The 22921-nt window shown below is 40.1% G+C and overlaps 1 protein-coding gene and 1 long non-coding RNA gene across 2 annotated transcripts in view; one reads left to right on the top strand and one right to left on the bottom strand.

Annotated features, from left to right (window-relative positions):
* The window catches only part of DNM3 (dynamin 3), a 234943-nt gene that overhangs the window by 175651 nt on the left and 36371 nt on the right, over positions 1–22921 (bottom strand). Inside the window, exons 10-12 of the mRNA XM_067532436.1 lie at positions 17480–17528; positions 15266–15295; positions 5263–5376 (exon numbers count right to left, since the gene is read on the bottom strand). Of these exons, the coding sequence (XP_067388537.1) occupies positions 5263–5376; positions 15266–15295; positions 17480–17528 (193 nt within the window). The remainder of the gene's footprint in view (positions 1–5262; positions 5377–15265; positions 15296–17479; positions 17529–22921) is intronic.
* Positions 11663–15343, top strand: LOC137142926 (uncharacterized). The gene is made up of 3 exons (XR_010917048.1): positions 11663–12097; positions 13013–13129; positions 14472–15343. It is a non-coding gene; the product is annotated as an uncharacterized lncRNA (long non-coding RNA).

Below are 22921 nucleotides of genomic sequence, written 5' to 3'. Positions count from 1 at the left end.
CAGTGTCCTATTAAACGAGACTTTTTTTAAAATACAAATTACATCCTTCTGTCTGCAGTAAAAAACTTTAGCTTCACAAAAGAAAATGGCTCTCTTCATGCCCTCTCTCCCTAGTCACAACGCAGTAGAACCTTGCTAATTCTCACTCCGCTAGTCTACAAACCTTAGCATTTGAACACAAAACCCATTCTCTCTCACTTCTTGGCAAGGTAATAATAGCTGAGAGCTAACTTGTATTACTAAGACTTCACTATTTTTTAAAAAATAGACTACAGAATACCCTAACTATGACATATTGTACTAATTAAAACTAGTCAAATAAACAAATGCATTAACCTCGCACTCACAAGTTCAATAAGACCCCAAACCTACACACTCACTTAACTTTAAACAGGTGAGTAGTCCCATTAAAGTCAATGGGATTACTCATTTGTGTAGAGTTAAGCATATATGCTAGTGTTTGCAAAGTCAGGGCCTAATTCACAATGGACCTACCAGTCATTCACACAAGGAAGGTTCTTGTGCTTTCTACAGACTTTTCTTAGTATTTGAAGACAGATCAAACTCACATTTTTGTTTCCACAGGGAATCCAAAAAGCCTTATTCCTCTGATTCTCATTTAACAATCATTAAGACTGAAAAAAGCTGTAAATGTATTTGAACTGCAACAAAATAATATCAATAAAACCAATTGCTGTAGGCTTACCCATGCAACTGGGACAACAGATCTTGAAATCCACGCTTAAGGAAATGCATTCTTTGCCAAAGTAACTTACTTCAAAATAAATTCTACTGTAGATTCTTTAGCACAAGGCCCATGCCCAACAAATAATGCACAAAAGGTAGCTTCTGCAAATAGCAGTAGATTACAATACCTGTTTACATTTTAGGCTGCCTTTCACCCCAAAACAAGTCCAAAACTATACAAAGTATGGACAGTATTTTTTCTTGTAGGCACACGCCTACATTAGAGGAACTGCACAGCTACACTGTCCCAGCAGGAATTGTACCTCAAGAAGGCACAACATCACACCTAGCACACAGGGAGAGCACAGCTGCTGCTACACTCCTTAATGGGGTGCAATGTACACTCATTCCATGGCTAGCCATTTCTGCTGCCTAATGTGGTAAGGGGGAGGACCATGGTCCTTTCTTCTCCACACCTCCTCTGGAGAGGTTAACAATGCCATAGGTTAGATCTACATGATCACTGTCTCAGGCATGTGCAAGGACTGCAGTAGAGATTGGCGTCTGATTAGGAGGCACAAGGGGAAGTGAAGTCCTTATGTGCATTCATAGTGCTCATCCGTGCAGAGCCTATTCACAATTCAAATTCAGAAATCATTTCATACACTGCTGAAGGCCACCAACCTTAGAGTGAAATACAACAGCACCAGGCAACTATAATCAACAGTTTAGGACAGGAAGTGACAAATACCATATCTATTTGAAACTAAGGAGAAAATGTAGGGAAGCAAAACTTATTTACCCACATCTGAATTTGTCCAAGAAACCAGAGCTAAGATCTCCTGCTCTTGTGAAAAAGGCCACTAGACTTTTAATTACCACTATGGTCATGTCCTCAATTTTAACTGTTCTCATGAAACATAAAACAAGCAGTGAGCTCAGTACTTTTCAAAAGTTCCCAGGCAATAGCTGAGTAAGCAGCCTAGATGAAAGCAGTAAAACAACAGAAACTTCCAAAAATGTTTAAGGAACACTGAAGCTTCCCACTGAACACAGACAGAAGACTCAAGAATCCCCAACCATCTTTAAGGAGCTTCTAAGTACCTGAGACAGCACTTAGTGACACTGGTTAATTTCACTGCACTACCTTTCAATAATATGCAGAGGTCTACTGTATAATAAGAATAAAAGGTAAGCCAACATATAATGTGAGGCAATAGAGTTCCACAGAGAAGTTTTGGCATCAACATTAACCAAACAAGTGATCTGTTACGACACGTCAAAGACAACAGAATTTCCCCAAGATGTAATGCAGAACATTGGTCTGTAGGAACTTTCAGTAACTTCTACATTATTATAGTATTCATTACCACTCTATTTTCTTTAAAGACATTTTTTAAATGCCATACAAAAATATGACTGTTTTCAAATGTCATTCACAAAAACACTAATAAGTTTGATTTCTTGAATGCTATTTTTATGATCTCGTAATAAAGTAACCCAAACAACATCCAGCAATATTCTGAAGACAAAACTGCCTTCCTATAAGTTTCCATTGTAGTCCTCAATTCCTTCCCTCTGATTTATTAATAATGATCCTCTCTTCAAGCATGCATGTAACAATCACTGATGTTAATAAGAATTACATGTTTACACCAAAGATAACTTTCCTATAAGTTTTAATCAAAAGCAAGAAAATTCCAGGTTAGCCTTGCTCATCCTCAACTCATCTGTCATAGATGGGTCGTCTAGGGATCTCACAGTGGTGTATGATCTCTGCTGTGTGCATGCCATAATATCTAAGCAGAAGAGGACACGTTATATACAGAGTGGAAATTTTAGCATTTAAAGCTCCTGTTTTTATCAGTTTAAGTTAGACCGATAATTGTTTTCATTGGCATTTTTTAAAAATACAGCCATAGGTTACCAGTCTTGTTACCAGTAACACATAGAAAACAATCCACATCAAAACACAGAAATGGGATTTTAAGAGTGGCCTCCTAAAAGCATATCCCTTTCTTATCTGCATGCTTATTTTAAAGGAAGTTTTCAATTCACCTGAAGAATGCTCTTTCTAGAGAATGGTAGGAGAAGGATGGACTAACAGCAATGGGTACAGGCAGTGAGATAATATTCTGTTATTAAGCTTTAGACCACAGAGTAGCCCAGACCTTCATCTGTTAACAGAAAATGGATATACTGTTTTTTATTCTATCAGTCATTGTCAAGGTGGAATAAAATCAGTGAAGACAAAGTTTTTCCTACCTTCTCTCATATGTCATTATGATTAGCTCATAAGAACAAACTGCAGAAAACAGTAAATCTGTCTTCCAGTCCACTCCTTTGATTATAATTAACAAGCAATATCCTTCCTAAATATGAACCTGCTATGAGAAAATCTCTCTACTTACCTTATAAAAAACACATTTACTGCATTTTAAATGGCTAAAATAGTCACAAGATTTGCTCTATAAGCAAGCCTGAAATGTATTAAATTCACCTCATATGAAGTGTTAGGAAATTGAAAATATGAATGCTATATGTCACTTATGAGACAAGGTAGGTGCGGTAATATCTTTTATTGGACCAACTTCTGTAGGTAGAAGGGACAAGCTTTCGGGCATTACAAAGCTCTCTTAGGTCACTGTGGAAGCTCTCTACGAAGCTTGACCCTTCTACAAACAAAAGCTGGTCCAATAAGAGATATTACCTCATCTACCTCATCTCTCTCGCATCCCAGGACCAATGTGGCTAGAACACTGCAAACATACATTACTTAAGACATTTAAAAAGACATTAAATTGGAGATTACATACTCAGTCCGGTCTCACCAGCTTCAATAAATATGAATCACAGCCTGCGAAGACAACTTAAGGGGTCTAACAACTTCTGAATACGTATTTTCCTACATAGCTACAGTGTTATTTCATGTTTTGTATATTTTCCCCTTGCATAAAGAGCTCACTTGTTAATTAACAGTACTTTTTCTTAGAAGAATCCATGCCAAAATAAGCACTAGCTCCTGCAAACACTATTACTAAAGTCACTACTTGGGGTAGCAAGCATTACACTCAGTGGTTGCAGTGACCTGATACAATATGTTATATCTAAAGAAGAATCTGATTGTAAGATCTCCACCCAGTGTGTTTAGAAGCAAGATTGCTGAAGTACAATATTAATAAAGTGAAAACAAAAAACTAAGGGAGGCAATGACAGTAATGACAACTGGACAGAAACATTGGAAACTGACTTTTCAGAGTTTGCTACAAAATGTTTTTCCCCTCCTGCAGAAAACTGACCTTTCATCAAAAAACAAAAACTTTTCAACTGAAAACTGCTGAAATTTTAAAACATTTTAGTTTTTGGCTGAAACATTCCAGTTTTCAGATGAAAAAAATCAACATACAAAGAAAGGACACACAGAACATTTTCATTTAATTGAAAACCCAGTTTTCCCTTGAAAATAAGGTCAATGGAAAATTTTCAACCAGCCCTAGTAATTTTAAATTGAAGACATTCAAATGCAGAACAAAGAATCCCATAGTTAATTTTTTAAAGAAAGTTAAGACAACTACTGTATAGTATTAGGGATGAGGGGGCTTCAAAATGTAAACCTGTATATTTAGGAAGTTTTGCAGCCACAAACATAGAGGTAAAATTTTTTTTCTAAAATCCCTATGTCCCTGCTGAGATCATTTTAGCAATCCAAATATCACAACTAAAAGCAGGCTGGATCGCAAACAGGTCAGTATCCAAAGCTATCTAACAGGTTCAAATGAGGGAGCAGCCTGAATATTGCATTATATGAATGTTCTTCTTTAGCTCTTACTCATTAACAACAAATTCATTCATATTAACAACAGTATTCCTTACCAAGGAATCTGTTTATCTGATCATCAGTACCGCAAGCTCAAAAATCAAGTTAACACTACTAGAAGTTTTTCCACGCTTCATTTTAGACCTTTCATAACATTAGGCAAAAGCACAGCTGTATTACAAAATATATCTAATTTTAATTGCTCGGTTAACAATAAGAAGAAAATGCAAACAAACAAGGTTACTCCAATCTAGAGCCGACAACCAACTAGATGGCAGGACATCATATGTGACCAGGCTGGGCTTGATGGAAGAACAAGCGACAGACAAGAATAATTGATAACACTGCACTGCTCCCAATGTCTGCAAAGAAACGCCAGGACAAAATGATGATGGGAATAACAACTTGACACATTTTATGACTAACTTACATATTAGCTGTAATGAAATCCAAGTGAAACAGCTAATGGTAACAAGAAAATTCTAGTATATTCTCTTATCTTAACTTTTTAAAAAGAAATAAGTGTTAAAGATCAAAGTTTGCAGAGAAATTTCAGTAGGATAGGCAACTCCTTAAAGCAGAAAAAATATTGAGAATTGCAAGAGCGGGGATCACACTTAGAAAGTGTTAAATCTGATCAGAAGAGAAAAGCACTACACTAAAAGCAAGTTCAGTATAAACAAAGTTAAAATCTTAACATTAGAAGCTCTGAACAAATACCAGAATTGCTGATATTTGCAGAGGAACTATGTCTTTACCTCATCATCTTTGTACCAGGACAAGCTTTCTGCAGTCAGAACAAACCAGTATTCCTTAGACCCCCCTTTCATGATGCCGATATTGTTGATGGTCAGCCAGCCCTTCCGGATCACCTGTACAGGATTGTAAGTCAACAGACAACATATTAATTGCCAGTCACTCGTTCATCAAACACAATTCGGTTTCTAAATTCATTTTTTTTTATTAAAAAATTGCTCTCCCAAAGATGCACTTTTCATCATTGACAAATTCGGAATATAATTTCCACAGGTTCTGATGACCACGAGAAAAACACAACATAGAACAGAATGAATTTTATGGGGGCAGGGGCTGGGAGGGAAGAGAGAAGCCTAAGGATTATCCTCATGTATTTGTGCTATAAAGTATAAGGTTGAATATCAGATGTGTGATCTTGATACTATTTATTGCAATCTAGGAACGCATTGTGAAACCCCATATTAAAAACAAAAGGGATAAAAAAAGATGGTTGCTTGTACTGCTCTGATACAGCAATTTTTTAAGATCTGGAAGGGGGTCAATTGTGGAGTTGGAAATTTGGGCTAGGCCCAGACCATACTTCCTCTCTGGAGCAGCCAGTGGCTTCTGGAAACCTTACACATCAGAGAAGGGAACTTTCTGAAGGGTCCAATTTATCACAGGAACAGTGAGGTCTTGTGCAATCAAGAAAAAAGAAAGCAGTAACAGAAGCAGAGAGGACAAGGCAAGGGAACAGAGGAGAGGAGCAAGAGAAATGGAGAAGGAAAGGAAGGAGCAAAAAGCAGAGAGGAAGGAAAAGATGAGGTTGGGATGCAAAGAGAAAGAAGAAAAACAAGATTGATTGGAGAGAATAGAAGGGAAAGGAAAAAATGGCAGAGAGAGAAGGGCATACAGAAACTGATGCTAAGATAAAGAGGAAAAACGTGCAGGAAAAATGGAGAGCAAGAGAAAACTAGGAAGGGCTAACAGGACTCAAGTGATACCATGGAAGGAAGAGGACAGGTCATCTGAGCGGTTTAAAGAAAGTGTGAGTAAAAAGGTCCACAGAGCTTTGAAAGAATACATTTCTGATAAAACTAGGACTGGTTCAGTAAATGCAGATTCTCCAGCAAGTCTGAATTTAAAAGGGAAAGGAAAAGGGAGTTCTCTGGATTACATACACTATACAATGAAGTCTTCAAATCTTTCTGTGGACACATATACATTTCCACTATTTCTTCCCAAGCAGATATTCTTTACTTGCTTATGAAAGATTGGGAGTGTGGTTGAATATGCTCTGGGAGAAAAATTCTTCAAAAAGTGCTTGGACTTCTAGTGTCCACAGAAGCATGGAGGTCGCTGCTTACTTTTATGGGTATGCACTGGGGCTGTGGCAAACCTACAGACTTCCAGCCTCAGCCTGCTCCAACATCAGCAGCAGACATGAGACAAAAAATTTGAAGTCTGCTTCATGGTCAACCATTGAAGTTTGAAACTTCGAAGTATATTTCCCTCAGTGCACATACATAAGCTCTATTAATGCCAATAGCTTGATATGCATGCAATGAAAATATCTTGTACTCATTAATACCACCACCAACTAAAAAGGGGATGAGGTGGCCCAGCATCCATGTTATATCTGACAAAATGTGGGGAAATGTCTGCAACTATAAATTGAGCATATTTTGTTGCGGTTCTCCCCAAAGGCTGAGACTGCAGAAAAGCTGAAATTTTGCACCCACCATCGCCTCAACAAACAAAGAGGGACTAAAACACAATAAAACCACTGCAAGTTCTACTGATGGAGTGGAATGTAGGCAATGATGGGGAGAAAGGGAACTCTTCAGAACCCAGCAACGTGACACCTCACTACACAGGTGATGCTAGTCAAGTGGTAAAGGTGTGGCACCACTGAGTGAGAACCGTTTACACCCTTTGGCTATAAATCTACAGGAAGGGGAATGTACCAAGCTGTCCCACCCAGCAACCATGGAGCTATTGCCCCATGTCCTGCTTCCTAGCTGTGATGAAAGAGAGATTCCATGCCACAAACACCTCAATTGTTAAGCCCCATCAACTGTTTTGGCCTGAAGGAAGTAAATTGCGCAGCCAGTCTGTATTCTACTCTGCATTCAATTTTGCTCTGATATTCAGTCTTAAAAAGGGATTGACCAATCTTGTGGCAGCACTATACACTTCCACGGAGGAAATCACAGTTCTGAGTACTAAAACTGGTACCCAAATGCTTCGGCTTTCTGAAGTGGACAGAGCGCAACAAAGGAAGTGTGCTTAGCTTCTGTGCAGAGGAAGCATCTCAGGTCTCATGAGCAATGCTGATGGGTAGTGGAAGCAGTTACACTTCGTCGCCCCCCTCCAGCAGATAAATAGGTGGGAATGGGAAAATCTGCTAATTCTCTTGAGAAGGGCTGGACCACCCTTTGAAAATTTTTGACATTTTCCTAGCTAAAAAAAAAAAAAAAAAAAAATCAACCCAGTAGGTGTGGCATACAAAGGGATGGGAAAGAGGTACAGGGGGGCACTGGCCAGCCCCTCGGAGGAGGAGCCATCCTTCCCCCGCTGTTGCAGGCAGCTAGGCTTTAATATCCCTGATAGTCACGCCGATCCCAGCTCAGGCCTGCCAGTGGACAAGGGCTCCTGCTGCGGGGGGAGCAAGCATCCTCCTGGCCCCTCCACCCCCACACTGGGTGCAAGGAGGGAGCCACGGGGACCCTGGTCATGCAGGGGCCAGGCAGCTAAAGCAAGGACTCTGGGATGGAGCCCGTCGCGCCCTGACCCTTCTTCTCCCGCTCCCCCTCCCCCCCCACGGCTGCAGGGTGGCCCGGGGGCATCTGCCCCGTCACTCCCACTCCCCTGGCAGCTGAGGGGGGGTAGTGAGGGAGAGTAGGAAATGGGTCCTCAGACCCCACCCCCACAGAGCACTGCCGCCACCGCTGACTGGTGGGGGGAAGCCAAAGGTAAGTATTGGCCCCTGGGTGCCGAAGACCCACAGTATGCTACTGAATCAACCACATAATTCAAATGAGTAATTACATTTTGTCTCACTCTACAACACTTTAAGGTCAGCCCCTCTTTCTTGACTTCCCTAGGACGTAGACAGATTAAATTAATTTCACATAGGTCACCAATTAGACCGTAATAGTTTTCAAATCACTACCGACCAGACCTGGCCTCAAACCAGCAGCCCAGAGAAGAAGAGCTCTGTAGGCCTGAAACAGGCTGGCAATATTCACCTAGAGCAACCCACCCTGTTACCAGTTGTTGAACCTGCTGGGACAGAGTTAAGTTGGTGGCTCAGTAACATGCTAAACCATAACAGAAGCAGGAGTGGTTCTCTAGAGGAAGAAGTTAGGGCAGTGGTTCCCAATGTGTGGCCCAGGCGCCAAAAGTAGCCAGCAGGGTCTTTCAAAGCGGCCCTCTGCTGGCTGCAGAAGGGAGCCACTGCCTAAGGACCCAAGCAGAGCAGGTGCAGGCTCCTTGCTACAGCCAAGGGGACGGGAGATCAGCATTGCCCTCCCCCTGGCTGTAGCAGAGAGCACAGCAAAACACTCCGCCTGGGACCCTATGCACTGGGGTCCCTGCTGGAGCCAGAAGGAGGGGAGCACTGATCTCCCATCCCCCTAGCTGCAAAAGGGAGCCACTGCCAAGGGATCCAGGAGCACATGGGTCTACAGGATGCATGTGGTTCCCTTCTGCAGCCAGAGGCATGGGAGATCAGTGAGGAGAAGCCTTTGTTTGGCTGCAGTGGGTGGGGGGGAGGCGGGGCTGCTGGCAGAGCAGCCAGGACTCACCATGCTTGAGGAGGGGCAGGACTCTAAAAATCAGTGCCTTCTAGTTTGGCCTGCACTTAGCATGCCACCCACTGTGACTTACTGTGAGTAATTTCAACGAGAGTCCTATAGCACCTTAAAGACTAACAAATTTCTGCGGGCATAAGCTTTCATGGGCTGCAACCCACTTCATCAGATGCATGAAATGGAAACCCCAGATAGGAGGTATATATATACATCCAAGGGTAAGAAACATAACAATCGGGAGGGTAAGTGAGTAATTTATAAGTATAAAATAGTGAATGTAAAAATGGGCACAATAGCATCAAAATGTTTACTTTAAATATGTATTGATTTGTAGTCCTTAATGGTGTGTATGTCAAAACATTTTTAATGAGTTGATAGACTAATGGCCCTTCAGGGTTGTAAAAATGATATTTGTGGCCATTGAGCCAAAAAGGTTGGGAACCGCTGAGTTAGGGTGTGGGCTGATCAGACTGGAAGAGGCCACCCCGCTTGGGGAGAAGGTGTGAGCAGATGTTTGTCATCTTATTGTTAACCTCCATCTTAATCAAACCACACAACAAAAAGAGGAGAGAATTTACTCATGTATCGTAGCGTATGGATAATGTGTTTGAGAGGCTGGGAAAAGCATCATGACATCAGTCCAACGACCCATCAAATGCTTTTAAAATGTATTTTACAACATCTATCAAAATGAAAGGATACCCTTCCAGTACACAACCCCTAACCAGAAATAGCCAGCAAAATTTATGGATAGCCAGACATATTTATCAGCCTTCCAACAACTACAAAGTGTAGTGCCATAAAACCACAGTAACAGAATTAAACAGAGCAAAATTAAATGAATGTTGTGCTGTGGTGGACATTTTAGACACAAGTCAGGAAGTTATGATTTTTTCCCCCCACAAATTTAACTTAGCTTCCTAATCGGGACAAAGATACTTATGCAGCAACCACTGAATGCCTCAAAGCATCCGGCAAATGTTATAGTTTCACAACAACTGTATATCTATGATTTTACAAATGGAGAAACTGAGGCACATGGTGCCCAAGTGACTGGATTCCTTTCAACTGTACCACAGTGCCTGCAATTTAAAATACTCCATGCTCTGTAGGGAGCAAGACACGACGTGGGAAGCAGCAGAAAGGCAGCCAGACTGATGCTATATTTAAAGTTGGTTTGGGACAGGGAGCATGGAAAGATTCAGAGAGGGAGCTGCCACCATGGGAATGAAAGGCTGGGCTCAAGGACGGACTAACTCCACGATGAAGATCTAGGTGCAGATTCAGGCTATCTGAAGTTGATGAGCACTTAAACAGGGAAGGAAAGTAGCATACTGTGCATGTGTCATACGATACATATAATACTTTCCTTTGTTCTGAACATTTTATAAAACCAATACTGATGTAGTCAAATTTTTTCTGCAACGCAAGAAAACACGCATTCTAACCGAGGGCTCACCATGGGCCAGTTTAAAGATATTTGAGTTATTTAAGCCCAAGAAACGCTTTAACAACTTGCTTTCCTGGCCAGGAAGGAACTCCCCAGAATGTGGCTCCCAACAGAGGACCTTTCTGTGGTCCTGGCAACCCTGCAACAGAGACTCACAGCACCAGTGGGTGAATGCAATAGCAAGCTGGCTTGCTAATACTACTATCAGTCACTCCCCCATTATGTCTATCCAGCAGAGGAATGAAGCTGCCAGCTGTTTCCTCAACGAATCCTGCCTGCGGGAGATTAGATCCAGCTGTCATTCCCACAAAGCACTGGGTTGTGTCAGTGGCAGGACACCGGATTGAAGCAATACCCTCAGCCTGTGTTTTTTTCAAGGAATGCTGCTGAATTTCCACTGATTGCCCAGTACATATTTCCCCATTAAAATAGGGAACTAAGCTCCCTAAACATACTGAAATCTGCAAAATTGCTTGATGTTTTTGTCTGCTGCTCCTGGAGATTTATGGGGGATGCTACAGGAGGGAAGAGAATCTAGGTGCGTTATGGTGGCTGGGGAGCGAGCATGAAGTTGCAGGTTATTTTCAATGAGCTGTGCACGTTCCTAGAACTTTACATGGGCACATTTATGTACAGAAATACAGCAAATAAATAGAATTTCAATACATTCAGGACCAAGCAATATTATGTGATGGGGGCTCAGACAATACCATGTATACAAAGGAACACTATCTGGTTAAGTATTCTTGGCCTGGTTTTCAGGAGGTGCTGAATTCCCAGCATAGTCTCCCATTGAATTCATCTCTGAAAATCAAGCAATGTTTTAAAAATAAGCTTCCTTCCCTGTAAAACAGATAAGGAATTTAAAAAAAAACCTTTTAGTCATTATGCTGTTTCCATTTTGCACTACTCGCAACTTGGATAGTGACAAGAGAGTAATTTCCATGATAGTTCAGACACCTGTGATGGGGCATTCACCTCAGTCCAGCCCTAGAGAGGTGAATATAGGCAAGAGAGGCCAATCAGCCACAGGCTGCACCTGAAGGGAAGCTAGGATGCAATGAGGCTTAATTGCAGATGATGCTCATCTGGGGCGAAACAGGCAGGGCTTCTATAAAGCCAGGGAGCTGGCAACAGAGGAGGAGGGTTCCCGTGAGAAAGCTGCAATCACACCCTCTGATACAAGGAGGGAGAGTTAGGAGCCTGTCATAGGAGAGCAGGAAGCAGTCCAGGGAAGGAATAAGGGCTGAGAGAACAGACCTGAACTGCTGGTTCAAGGCCCCTTGGATTGGAACCCAGGTCCTGGAGTAGTGGACAGGCCTGGGCTCCCCTACAAACCACTGTTGGAGTGGTGGAGTCAGTGCAGTAGGTATGGAGGCTGCCTGAGATTGTCTGGAGAGATCCTGGAAGGGGAGGACAACTGTGACTTGGTCAAAAGACTAAGCCACAAAGGAGAGGTGCTGCAGCTCCTGACCAGAGAGAGAGGGTCCACAGAGCAAGTGACCGAGGCAGCTGGCTGATTGACTGCAGGACAGGGCACAGAAAGTGGCAAGCTAATTCCCCAGATGAACCAAGAGGAGGTGCCGCCGAGTGGTGAGTAACACGGACCTGTTACAATACCATTTCACTTGTGTGTTTGGGTTGCAAATATTGCAAGATATATTGTTTTAAATCATATTGCTAAACTCCACTCTGCATGTACCGGATATGAGTGATATGAGTTATGAACATCAGGAAGGTGAGGAACATAAGCCATGCCAGAAGTGAGTGGAGACAATATTCTGACCGACAGCTGGGTTGTGTGGACAGGATGAATGAAGGATGACACAGTTCCTTCCTTCAGGATTCTGACAGATAAACTTGGTGTCTGGAAAATGAAATTGGGGGAGTGTGTGTGTGTGTGTATGTATACACATACAAACCAGAAGGAAGTCATTTTGCAGATAGTTCAGCTGCACAAAAACAAAATCATATCTGTTCCCTTCCCTCTCTGCCATTTCACAAGGGTAAACAGGAAAGCAGGATCTGATGGATGAAGGACAGACTTTTAGGAACTGCTCCACAAGTTTACAGTTCCTTGCATCAATTAAGAGATTTCTGATTAATAAAGTAGAACAAACTATACTATTACTCCATACCAAACAAGTGTGAACAGCTGTGCTAGTCACTTTTCAAAAGTAATGTTTGAGAGGTCATTTTAAGACTGACTGTCATTTGAACTGGTTGGGAAAGTCAGGGAAAAGAAGTGAGTGTGCAGATCTGAAAGCTAGGCACTCAAACAAGACAGAGGCATAAACAGGAGTTATTTGCTGAGTTAGCAATTATTTAAACAAGTAACTACACAGTAGTTCCACTGACGCAATGTTAGTTGCATTGTAACTCCTAACAGTGCTTCTTTATCTCCCAATACTTGCAGTACAAAATTGTGTTACAACAGCAGTATCTAACTGGGATAAGAATTATAACAAACCAGGGATGAGGCAATACCACAATGTCTTTGCTTTTTAGGTCAAATGCAAAGAGTTATATTCACACTATGGGCCATTGGGGAATAATATCTTGGAGGAAATCAGGTCAGCTTCCAAGGATGGATCACAGAACTAGTGAATGACTTGGATGCAACAGGTACTCTGCAGTTGGCTCAGAAAACAGTAACAATATTGACTTTCAAGAGTGTAATTTCCCTGCTTTAATGAGTAGAGGGCAAGGGTCAAAATATTCAACATATCTTTCATCATGACTCATGTGATCTCTGAACATGGGTTCTCCACCTTGTTCATCTCCTTAATTTCCAAAGATTCCACCTCTGGAAGACTGTTCCCAGAATTAACATTGCTTTGGATGAAATCATTGTATGTTGCATCACATGACTGGAAATGATACTGACTTAATTTCGAAAGGTACACCTTTGATGGATAATTCAGCCTTGGTGAAACAAAGAGAGAATATTCCCCCAACTTTAGTTAAGCAAAACTTGAGATGATGACGTAAATCATCATGCATTCATAAATGGTACAGATTACATATTATAAGTAAAGGCCACAGAGTTCAGCAGCAGATTCAAACTTTCCCTAAATTCAGATGAATGGGAATCAGGTTTCTGGTTTGGGCTCTTCAGAGAAATAGGATCAAGCTATTGGATTCAAACTGTTTAAAAATAACTTGGACAACAATTTTGGATCCAAGATTCAGATTTAGGACCTTCTCCAACTGTAAGGGTTACTTTTTTGCCACTGAAAGTATCTTGAATTTTGTTCTATTTTTAATTGCTATACATGATTATCATCTTCAAATCCACCCACACTTAAATGATTGACTGCTTGATGCAATGGCACACTTTGAGCTGGAAGGTCTATTAAAAGTGGGATTTTTATATAAAAATGACAACATTTAAACAAAATTTTAGTGACGGTCACAAAAACACAAATCTCACCACACAAAATATACAGTTAAAAGTTGGTCAGTCTTCATGGTCCAGATCTTGCTAGAAGCACTATGTAAAACAAAGCGTTGCACTGGTTATTTAAAGCAGATTAGAAGGCACACTAACCTGTGGCTTAGAAAGAAACGTTGTTGTCAGGTGAAAACCTCAGGCAGTAGCAAAAAAAGCCAAAGATTAAGAGTGAGAGGATAATTTAGTAGAGGGAAAAATGAGCGAAACTATACTTAACATAACTGGGCGTTGCACATTTTTTCACAAATATTCACAATATTCTTTAGTTCTGATATGTGAAATAATTCTCTGTATTAATCATTATTCAAAGCTATTACAATCAAACAGGAAACCCAATACCAGTCTGGGTTAGTTTAATGATCTTTCCAACTGCTATTAATCAGTTTTGTTTATGCCCTTTTGCCTTACTCAAAACTTATCATGTTTATTTTAACTCCATTTATAATGGTTATTGGTGTAATTTGGCAGCATGATGACAAACTAGAATTAAATGTATCCATTTTCATTATACAGGTCCTATATCAAGGAACATGGCACCAAAGAGCACAGTCAACATTTACCACTTATATCCATCCACCTATCACTGAATTGGAACTTGTTATAGAATTAACTCCTAAATGTTTAGGAAATTACTTAGAATTAGTAATATAAAATGTATTCACCTAATATTTGGTGGAGAAGTTGGAAAAGTAAGACTATCCTGTGACACACTGATCCTCCTGCTGCTATGAAAAGAATTTTAAGAAAGCTCCGGGGGGGGCGGGGGGTGTTAAAATTTGTATAATTCTTTCTTTGAATTGTGCTTGCTAGAAAGGACTTTTTGTGAATTGTGATAGAAGGCACCTGTCAACAGTACATCCATTTAAGCAATAATTGATATTTCCCTTTAGTTACTAAAACTATAATTCACCCACCTTTCAAGAGGCAGAGCCTCCATGTACTGTAAACATCAAATAAAAAATATCCAGTTTTTTCCAATGATACAGCATAAAAGGACATTGATCATTAGTAAGTTTAGTTCATTTTAACACTATTTAATTTAGTAAGCTTTAAAACCGATTTTGTTGGAGGTTTAACAACATTTTTTAAATTGTACTAGTTCATATTTGTAAATCACAGCAGGTTAGTGGCAGTGGAGGGATGAACTGCAATTACATTTCATTGAGAAGGTGTTAAAGGTGAAACAGTTTCATGGCAAAAAAATTTAGCAGTAAGCATTAATTAAACTAATGAGTTAGAGACAAACTTTGTCCTTTGAGAAGCTAAATGAAAAAGCAACAATAAAGCTTACAAAACTTAGCTCGTACAATTTGCCGTGAAGGCGGTTGATTGGTTCCCTGAAATAGCAAAGAATTGTAAAAATAAAGTTTTATTTCAGAAACATTTTCTCTATTCAGAAGTCATTTTGTCAAGCTCTTCTCACTTTCAAACAATTAAGATAAAAACAAAACAAAAAGTCTGTTTTAGTTTTTCTCAGCAAAGTCTTTTTACCAAGTAACCAATTTTTAGCTTTTTCCTTTTGAAGTCAACACTTGGGGGGGGGGGGAGGGGGGGTTGTTTTGGTTTTTTGAGACAAAATACAGTTACTCAGACTCAAGAATAATTACTACAATTTGTATATTTCTGGAGCATCACAGAATTGGCTGGTTGTCCTTCCATAGGGCACCCCAAAGCAGGGAGGACGGTATGTGTTTGAGGTGTGTTCCTGCACAGCTATAGGAGATGGAAGCCTCTCCTGGAGGGCAGCAGCCAGTCTTTGAAGCCGTTTCAGCTTTGTTTTTATTTTATCCCATCTAGCATGTAAGTCCAAAACACAGGGAAAATGGCCAAGCACTGGAGGTATCAATGGTTCCAAACTTTCCAGAAGCTAATGGACCATTTTAGCTAAGATTTCAAAAGTGAGTAGTGACTTTTCATGCTTTTGTTTTTGGGTGCTCAACATGAGACATTTTAAAGAGGCCTGATTTTCAGAAAGAGTTGAGTACTTGCCTTCTGCAAATCAGTCCCTTTAAAAAACTCTCAAATTCACCACTCAAAAACTGAGGCACCTGCAGATACTGATCACTTTTGAAAAATCTTTGCCTTTAACTTTTCATTGTAATGTTTGATATGGGAGCAATTACGTACAAATGAGAACATCAAAGAGATGTGCAAACAAATCACCCAAATTAAAGGAATCACAGAATATTAGGGTTGGAAGGGACCTTAGGAGGTCATCTAGTCCAACCCCTGCTCAGAGCAGGGCCAACCCCAACTAAGTCATCCCAGCCAGGACTTTGTCAAGCTGGGTCTTAAAAACCTCTAAGGATGGAGACTCCAGCAAGTCCCTAGGTAACCCATTCCAGTGCTTCACCACCCTCCTAGGGAAAAAGAGTTTCCTAAAATCCAAACTAAACCTCCCCCACTGCAACTTGAGACCATTGCTCCTTGTTCTTCTGCCCCCACTGAGAACAGCCTAGCTCCATCTTCTTTGGAACCCCCCTTCAGGTAGCTGAAGGTCGCTTCCAAATCCCCCCTTACTCTTCTATAAACTAAATAAGCCTCGTTCCCTCAGCCTCTCATAAGTCATGTGCTCCAGCCCCCTAATCATTTTTGTTGCCCTGAAGTTTCTCTGAAGTTGATTTTATTTTACTTTGACCATCTCAAATTTAAACCATCACCAAGGGACACTGAGATACCTTAACTGTTTTGCTTGAAAGAAGCAGACTCTGCAGACCCTTAGAATTAGTCAAGAACATATTTTAAGGCTGGTTATATCAATCATCCTTAGTATTTTAACTTCAAAAGAAAATAGAGATTGATCCTGCAACATGCTGACCACCCTTAACTTGCAATGGAATCAGTGGGAGTTGAGTGTGACAGCATCTCTCCACAGTGTTCAGCATCTTGCAAGCCTGTACTACACATAATAAAAAGAAACAGCCAAGTAATTTAGATAATGCCATCTCAGCAAGAGTGCTATTAGTCTGAGATTGAAGGCTTTGTTTCTTCAAAGTGAGACTATGGCATGTAATCAGCATTTTTATGAAATCAACTGAAAACTTTCAGCAGAGGTAGACAAGTCCACTTTTGACTACTGACCCATTCCTTCACTGTGTTATCAAGCTGTGCACATGTGTGAACTAGTAAACTGCTATACAACTGAAAGCATGTATAAAACAAGTACTCACCACGGTATTGGTCTTTGAACTCATTCACAAGTTTGAGGTTAATGAAAACCAAATATTTAGGGACAACAAAGGAAGAAACTCTGGGTACTAAAGGGCATGGAGCAGGAGACACTGAATAGTAATCTAAATAGCAGCAAAATTATTAAAAGTTATAGCTGACAACCCTAATGAAAATGTCAGCTGGTTCTGATAATTTAAGTAAAGCAAGACTAAAAGATGCATTTTTATATTATGTATCAAGCAAAATTGGTAACTTATAAATGTATAGCAAAAAATAAAATACAGCCCATAAAATCAACAGCTGACGTTCACTTGTACATGTCATTATCCATTCTCTTATCAGATACCTACCTGATTTCCAACTGCACTTTTGTTAACCTGACTGCTTCGTTGTTGGGCACTAAGAAAAGCAAAGAAAAAAATTACACTGAAGACATTTAAAGACTAAATGAGTCCTTGAGCAACATGCTTTGGAAACAATAAAATATCAAAATTTATGAGCCCAGAGTCTGAGGCTAGCTTAGTACAAAAGAAACACAATTCATTCTCAAATTCACAAGCAAACTCAGTTCATGTGAACTTCCGTTAACAGAAAACAGATAAGCACAAACAGATTCTTATTAATCGCCTCCTCTGTAATGAACATTGCACTACCATAGTAAATAAGACTCTGTATTGATTTACATGTCTGTTGAGGTTACTAAAGACATAAAAAGTTATGGCTCATCCGTGCACAAGGGAAATCTTAGGCTATATAAATATTAAAGAGGCAAGAAAAAATGAGTCACTTTAGTTAGAGCAGTGCAGCAAACCCTGCCATCCTGTAGGCTCTCTAAAGGTATGGCTTTCCAGTTTGTTTTGGATATTATTCTAATTTTTATATGCACTTTGAGGATGTAAATATAAAAGTGAGGAATGAAACCATCACAAAAGGTGGTTAAAAAGCTGGAATCTTACAGCAATGCAGTAAAATGTTGTGCTCAGTTTCTGAATTTTGCTAATCCCATTACTGAAATGAAAAACACTCCACTCAAAAATACACAAGCCACGATAGCTGCGAATTTTAATTCTTAATTCTAAAGGCTTATATATTACATGATACACCAGTAGCAAGACCAAACAGTACCCACATTACTGGAAAAAGGGAGGGGAGAGGAGGAAAGGAAGAAAAAGTCCAAGCACGCTTAGGTTCCTAAACCACTACCGTAGCCATTTGGTGACAGCAAGTTGTGTTTGGAGGCATCACTATTAAACTAGTTTGTACTATTTCAACAAACATTAGCATATTTTGCAGACCTGCCACAATCACTGTTCTGAAAGTAGAAAAGAGAATAGACATGAGTAAGTTAATTCCGGGCAATATCTGTTGGATCCCAGATAAACGGCCTGCAGCTGCTTGATGCAGAACTGCCTTTCCACAGATTGGCTGAAGAGTTGAGCCCCTATGCTCTGATCCTGCAAACACTTTACTCAAGTTAACAGTCGACTTGTTTTCAGTGGGCCTACTCACATGAGTAACTTTACTCACATGCATATTTGTAGAATGGGGCCGCTAGTCGATAACCCCAATATCTGGAGACGTGCTGAGGTTTGGCTAGTCACAGGGCCTCCTTTATTGTATTCATCAATCATAAATTATGGTTAATACTCAACACACACAATATAAAGTTAACCCCTCCCAGACAAATAGGTCCTGAGTTACTGTCTCAATAGCACCCACATAAGCTTGCATTCGGAAATATCATTTCATCTTCACTTTTATATGAAACTTTTCTACCTGCTTATAAAAGATAATTAAATAGGAAAACAACACATTTTTTTTAAAAAGAGCCACTACAGGGATTGTTATGAAATTAAAAGAATTAAAGTTATCTTAAATTTGGTTAAGAAAATAATGTCTGCTTTATAGTTTGTGGCTAGTAAGGGAAAAGCCCCAATCAGCAAGTAAAAGAAGGCCGTGAGAATGATAAGTAGCATCACTTATTACTTGAAGTGTGGGCAGGATGTATGGTTCAATAAGTAACAAATAAAATAAAGAGCTGCAGAAACACCACAAAGAAAACCTGTCTTTGAAACAAGCACAAACCTTCCCACTGTTCTGTTGGCCAGCAAGAAGGAAGGGAAGAGACAAGGAGGCCTTGGGAAGAAAGGAGGTTGGAAATCTTCTCTGGATAAAGACTGGAAATAAAGGTGAATTGTCTCAAATGGGGGTTTAGTTCAAGGCAGTAATTAGCAATGACATCCCCTGTTTGTTAAAGGGTACAAAAAGCAAACTCTTAAAGGGTTCATTGCCTGACCACATATGGATCTAGGCACTGTTTGTAAGTATCTTGATCAAATGCTTATAAATGTTTTGTTACTGTTTGGGTGTAGTGACTGCTTATTTTTAATCTGTTAAGCATGTTTCAAGCAATTGTATAAAATACCATTTGGCATTTGGACTTAATAAAGGAATTTATAGTTAAATTAGTGTCTGGTGGTTTCCCATATTAATAATGTGAAATATTAATAATTCCAACAGCCACTCTCTTAAAGCACAGTGATTGGCTTTTTATTTACCTAGATTAAAAATATATTGTTCACTGAAGAAATCAATATGTATGGCTGTGTTTGGAGAGATCAGATAGATATGGATTAGAGTTGAGTAAATCAGAATTTCTACCCTGCAGGAAATTCCAATATTTCACCCTTTGTTTTCCTCCCAGATTAGGACAATAAGCCAAAACACCAAAATTTTTCACAGAAAGTTTCCAAAAGATTTTGATTCTGAAGTGTTTCATTTTGATATTAACTGAAAAAAAAAAACGGTGTTTTGATATTCCCAAACCAAAATTGTTTCATTTGAAATTAATCAGACATTAAACTGCATCTGCGTAAGGTACTATATTGCCCTACCGCTCTCATTCTTCCCTATGGGCCAGTTACCCCGGCCAAACTACATCGCCTATGATGTACCACAGTCATATCATTCTCATGACTGACCATGAAGCTCAGTCAGAGGGGGACCATGGTGCATCATGGGAAAAATCAGTCTGGAAAGTTTAGATTTTGCAAAAACTGCATTTTCTCTGTCAAAAAATTATTTTGACAAAGTTCTCAATCTGTTCCAATATAAATGTTTTTCTTGTAATACTAAATGTTAATATAGTTGAGACTGTAGAATTTCTATTGTACTATATATTAAGAATGGTTAAAAAAATGTAAATACTAATATTATTTACTCACTCTCTTCTGCTGAACGCAATATTAAGAAGCCAGGCTTCTATTATTAAGACACTTCTTGTCTCCTTACTAGTTTCTGCCAGTAGAGATACTTACTGACAATTACAGTTATCATAAAATAAGCAGACTGTCATTTTGAGGTCTATGCACACCAGGGAATGGCTTTTGACGCTACTCCCACAACTCAGAGCTCTGCACTTTGAGCCACCCCAGGTCAGGTACTTAGGATTCTCCCAATGATCCAACAATCTATTTCTTTCCAGTGGGAGGCAAAAATATCCCTTTAATGGTAAGCAACGAAAGAGAAAAGAGAAGCAGAGGTTCAAAACCTTCATATCTTTGTGGAGAAAAGGGTGGATGAGTAGTATTCCATTAAAACATACCTCTTCCAAGGGTAACAATTAAACATTAGTAATGCTCCCTTCTATAAAGATATCCAGATGGATGGATTCCTTACTCTTTGACACAAAAAAGCTCCATCAATGTTTATACAAAAAATACAAGACTACAATAAGCTGGGTGAACATAGCCTGAACAGTAAACAACCATTTCCTTTGCTTAATATATGGATAGGCAATATACCCCCAAAATACAGCAGTCAGTAGGGGAAATACAGGCACAACCCAAAAAAAATAAAAACTTGAGGAAGGAGACCGGCACCCTGGCTCCAGGAATATATTGTGTAACCTGAAAGACTGGATCTTATCTAAGGCTGCACTCATGTGTGTCCACTACTAATTGACATGATCTATCTGCAATCCACGTTTTCATTCCTATCACATACATTGCTACCAGACATGTTCTGTTAAACACTGCCCAGTCCTGCATCTTCAGGGCTTCCAAACACAAGAGACAAGATTCTGCTACTTCTGTGATAAACTTTAACTAAAGGTCTTCAGAACATTGAGGACTATCCTCATCTCCAGAGCATTTATGTGCAGCTGCCATTCCTGAAGACCAAGGATGCTAATTAGAAGAGGTTACCCTCCAGATGAGCTTCCCCAACCTAAGCAAAAATATACCTGGTCACTCGGTTTTGAAATGGAAAAAAATTGAAATCAAGACTTCACTGCCATATAACCATTGTAGCTCTCAAGCCATTCTTTTGCAACATGGTTGTTGCTAATCCTGCTGGCTCTGAAAATCCTTTCTATTATGTCCTGGACCCTATTCGAGAGCAAGAACTGAATCAAGTAAGGCTCTTGTACACTCCAGTTGGTTTCTGGGAACAGACTTGAACATTAACTAGTTTACCTTAAACCCTAGTGGCACCAGCATATTAAGAGAGAGAGAGACTGCTTCTTACATCCCTTCCAGGTTGCTAACCAAATATCCAGAAAAAGAAAAGACACACAAAAAAGTACCAGTGTAAATGCACAGGCACTACCACTAAATATAGCTCATAGCAATCCCTTTCCGCTAGGAGAGGTACAATTGTTCTCAAAAACTGAATTTTGAATTTTTCCTGAACTAGTGAACAATGGAAGTCTCTAACATCCAGGACAGACTCAAATCCTCCCCTTCTTTTGACCATTAGCACAGGCTCAATGGCATCCTTTTGTCAGAAAGGATTAGACTTACTGCAATTTCTCTTCAGGATACTGAATTATAGCACATTCTGGAAGGGAGAAATTTGTAATTCTGAGACCAATGTGCCCAAGATGGGCATTACGTGATAAATGGACCCTAGTCTCCCTCTAATGGTAAGGGAGTACAAGACAGATTGGCTAGTCACTCCAGAACTCAGAAATCTTAAATTTCTTTCAGAAGGAAGGCAGAGTGAACTGACTTTGTGTGCACTGGGAACTGCAGAATCCAGAGCATATGTATGTGGTGGTTTCTTGGCAGATGATTTCCCTTCAAGATAAAAAGGAGGAGGAAGATGAGGAGGAGGAGGGGAGAATAACACAGCTGAGAGAATGAAGGACACATTTACTTACCTCAGCTTTCATAAAACCGTCATCCATTTTCCCCCACCCTCAAAGTTTGTCATGGTCCTGAAACTTTTGGTGAACCCATTCCACGAAGGCCCAATAAATCATAGACTCATAGAAGATGAGGGTTGGCAGGGACCTCAGGAGGTCATTTAGTCCAGCCTCCTGCTCAAAGCAGGACCAACCCCAAATGCAACCATGCATATGCAAGCATCAGAGGCACAGAAAGCTGTCCACATTGTTGCATCACTGAAGGATACCCACAACCTGTCTTTGTCCACTCCCTCACATGTCAGTTTCTTATAAACTCTTTGCACCACATGCTTGGAGGCAAGGTGTACACAGTGTGAACCTTCTTCCATAGCTTGCATTGGTATTTTCCCATACAGAACACATCCTGTTGTTTCCAACATGAGCTGACAATATCACCACTGAATAAAATCTGTGTCCAAGGGCATACTAGCATCTGGAGTATAGATACGGCGTCAACATAATTGCAGCTGCCTCCACCACCATAACTTTTTGGAGAAGGAGGGAGAAATAAGCTGATGATATCCCTACCATGTTCTAGGAACCATTGTTGAGACATCCAGGGTGGTATGAAGCTGCTGCTAAACCTCACCAACTGGTCTAATCT

This window comes from Emydura macquarii, unplaced genomic scaffold (assembly GCF_026122565.2).
Source record: "Emydura macquarii macquarii isolate MOO-44397 ecotype Brisbane River unplaced genomic scaffold, CSIRO-AGI_Emac_v2 contig_3287, whole genome shotgun sequence".
In the NCBI taxonomy this organism is placed as follows: domain Eukaryota; kingdom Metazoa; phylum Chordata; order Testudines; family Chelidae; genus Emydura; species Emydura macquarii.
The sequence above is the reverse complement of the archived record's forward strand: the minus strand, read 5'-3'. Positions and strand labels throughout refer to the sequence as shown.